The sequence below is a fragment of the Bidens hawaiensis genome, unplaced genomic scaffold (assembly GCF_021521415.1).
Source record: "Bidens hawaiensis isolate Kalapana, Puna unplaced genomic scaffold, B.hawaiensis_p1.1 tig00022519_1, whole genome shotgun sequence".
NCBI classification, from domain to species: Eukaryota; Viridiplantae; Streptophyta; class Magnoliopsida; order Asterales; family Asteraceae; genus Bidens; species Bidens hawaiensis.
The window spans coordinates 148,313-151,571 of NW_027493510.1; the positions used below are offsets into that span (position 1 = coordinate 148,313).

Below are 3,259 nucleotides of genomic sequence, written 5' to 3' on the forward strand. Positions count from 1 at the left end.
ATCAACTAGCTATTAATTAACAAAATGGTTTAGGCCCAACAGATTTTTTTTTTTGTCTCAAAATTTTCAAACTCGAATGGCAAATTAAAACCAAACCGAACCCAAATATTCAAGCACAAAAAACTGAATTTTCAGTTTTAGCCTAAAACCGTCCCAAAATGGCACACCCCTACTAAAAGTTATTTGAGTAATAACATAGTTTTTTTATTTTATTTTATTTTTTTGCCCGAAAGTACGTGAAAATGGAATTAGGTCACTTATTACAGAAATCTTGTAACTAGCCCACTAAATCCCGTCTCGATGTTATCCTTGGCAGCCCCAGAAAACTCCATATCAAAGATTTGATCACCAATATAATAGCCCGAATCTTTATTGTCATAAAAAAGAAAACATGAATTGTTAATCTCTTCAGACGGTCTTTCTTTAGCTACAATCTCAGATACATGTTTCACTTGTATTTTCTCTCGGCTCGGTTTGAAGTCATGGGTTGCACCACCCTCATAGTGGCTACATGTAGAGGTCGAGTCACAGCTAGAAGCAGGGTTAAGGTTAGCCATCATAACGGAATAATCATTATCTAACTGAGAGTTTGGAAAATTGAGCACAACCAAATTGAGATACAAGACCCGTATAGCTTTATCATACGCCAATGCAACTTCAACAACATAATTGAAAGTCTCGAGCCATAAAGTATTACTATCTGGTCGACAGATCTCCACTTCCCATTAACTGTTTTTTCTTTGCCTCACGCTTCTGAAACAACACCCCAGGTTCTCTAGCCTGCCTTTCCTTCCATACAACCTTTTTTCGTCCCTTAGTGGGTGGTCCATGTGTTTTTGATTGGCTATTGGCTTTGTTTTGTTTTATGTATTGTGCAAGAGTTGTGGTCACTTTGTTTGATGCATCTCTCTGCTTCTTGTTTTTCTTTCTAAAAAGATCCATTGATGCAAAAACTATGCCTGATTGTTGACTAATACGACTCATCTCAATAATTATGTATCAAAACAAAACGGATAAATCAACAAAATATTATATATATATATATATAGGGGATGGATCAAGTGATAAGTGATATTATAGCGAGAAGTGCGAGAAGTCGATCTCAACCACTGATTATCTCTGATTTGTTCAATGCATTAATTCCTCTAATTACTCCTAAAATATTCTTCACATTAATTCTTGTAGAAGGTTACATATTTGAATTATCTATTACCTACATATAAAAAATGTATATGTAGGTGAATTGTGTTAAATTGATCACCTACACAAGTAACATAATTATCTACACATAGCTCATATTCAATTACAAATTGTTAGTTATTTTTATTTTTATTAGGATGTAACTCGTATTTACCAACACAACTTATTTTCTTCTACACTAATTTTGTTTCTTTTATTTTTCACCAACATATAACTAATATTTACCTACACATATATCGTATTCACTTACACAGCTTGCTAGTTCATTTTATTTTCACCTACATATAAATAATATTCATCTACACATAACTCGTATTTGCCTACACATAAAAGATAGATTATAAAATAACTAACATTATAAAAAAAATATGATGTGTTCCTACATTGCGAATATTTTACAAGTTTAGGTTAATATTATTAATTGTATGTGATATCATGAACAAGGTTTGTTTGTGTAGGTTAATATTCTTATATGTATTGGTAAATACAAATGGGAAGGCTATAACATGAAGTAAATTTGTATATGCAGGTTATTATTGTGATTTGTGTAGGTTAATATGAACTAGTTATGTGCATGTATATAAATATTGTGATCTGTGTATGTGATAACATGAACTAGTTTTTGTATGTGTAGGTTAATATTATGATTTGTGTAGGTATTTGTTTTTATGATGGTTAATATATTTATATTTTTTATAGATGAGTATGATGGTTTTGTTTTATGAATTATTTGAAGATTAAATCAAATTAAAAAATAAAATAAATGTATAGTCATTTGTAACATAACATTAATTAGTATTAATTATCAAAAGAAACTCCTAAACTTTTTACTAATATAGTTCTACAATTAAATAAAAATAATCCAAAATTAAAAAAAAACTTATGCTTGGCCAGAATCTTTTCTCGCACTTCTCACACTAAAAACACTTCTGAAAAGAACTCAATCCTATATATATATATATATATATATATATATCAAGTAAATTAAACATCATAATTGTCACACATTAAGATCAATAAGCAAAAGTAAGCAATAAGGTAACCCAAAACAAATTCATATATGATAATCTATATATATACCAATGTCAAATTATATGTGTTGTTAAAATCACAAAGAACTAGGGTTTCACATATCAAGATTGCTTGATCAGTTTACAATTGTTCTACATGATTTAAAGCAAATATAAAGCAACAATAAAGCCTCTCAGAGCTTAGAGCTTGTGAACCTAAGACCATATCGGTAAATATTGTAATCTATAACAGTTTCAGATTGAAAACAAGAAATAAGTTAACATCGAATTAACAACAGAGCATGACAAAGTCAAAAGGTCAAACTACGTTGTCTTAGAGTGCACCCAACTCCAACCATCCTCCCATTGAAAAAATCAAACTCATATCCCGGTGAATCATTAGAAGGAATAAAACCTGCCGCTTAAGCCTTTCGATAAAACTAGTAAATAGGATACGATGAACATTGAAGTTATACAATCAGCATCAAACAAACGCAATTTCATGAATATCTCTCCAACAATTCCGAAATCATACAGCAAAACACATATTCCTTTAGTTAAACATCAAACTCATGGTCCAGTGAATCACTAAACGAACATAATCGAGAGTCTTAAACCTTTCGATAAACCCAATAAATATGATAATCAACATTATCACAAGTAGTGTCAAACAAACTCAATTGCATGAATATCTCTTCAAAGATTACGGATCATATAATTAAACACACAAAGATTCAAATCAAGCCACAAATTGGCGTTTACGATCGGTAGTTGAACAATTAAACACAATAATTAACAACATTCCCACAGTTAAATTGAAATTGAACCTTAATTAGCATAAAAAACGCAATTGCGCGCATATATCGCTTCAACAGGTCCGAAATTATACAATTAAACACAATAATAGCAGTATTCCATCAATTAAACAAAAATTGAACCTTAATTCGAAGGTGCATGGATGATGCCGATCATCATTACAAGTTTGTCAAAATCACTGATTACCCGATCATTGAGGGTTGTTGATGGTTGAAAGGCGAGGAGTTGCTGTT

The 3,259-nt window shown here is 30.8% G+C and overlaps 1 protein-coding gene across 1 annotated transcript; it reads right to left on the reverse strand.

The window, feature by feature from the left end:
* Positions 1-260: 260 nt before the first annotated feature.
* LOC143565759 (uncharacterized) lies at positions 261-942 on the reverse strand. Its single transcript, XM_077052630.1, has 2 exons — positions 720-942; positions 261-655 (listed from the first exon to the last, which is right to left on the reverse strand). Exons 1-2 carry the CDS (start codon positions 940-942, stop codon positions 261-263), a joined length of 618 nt encoding a protein of 205 aa, XP_076908745.1.
* Between the last annotated feature and the right edge of the window lie 2,317 nt (positions 943-3,259).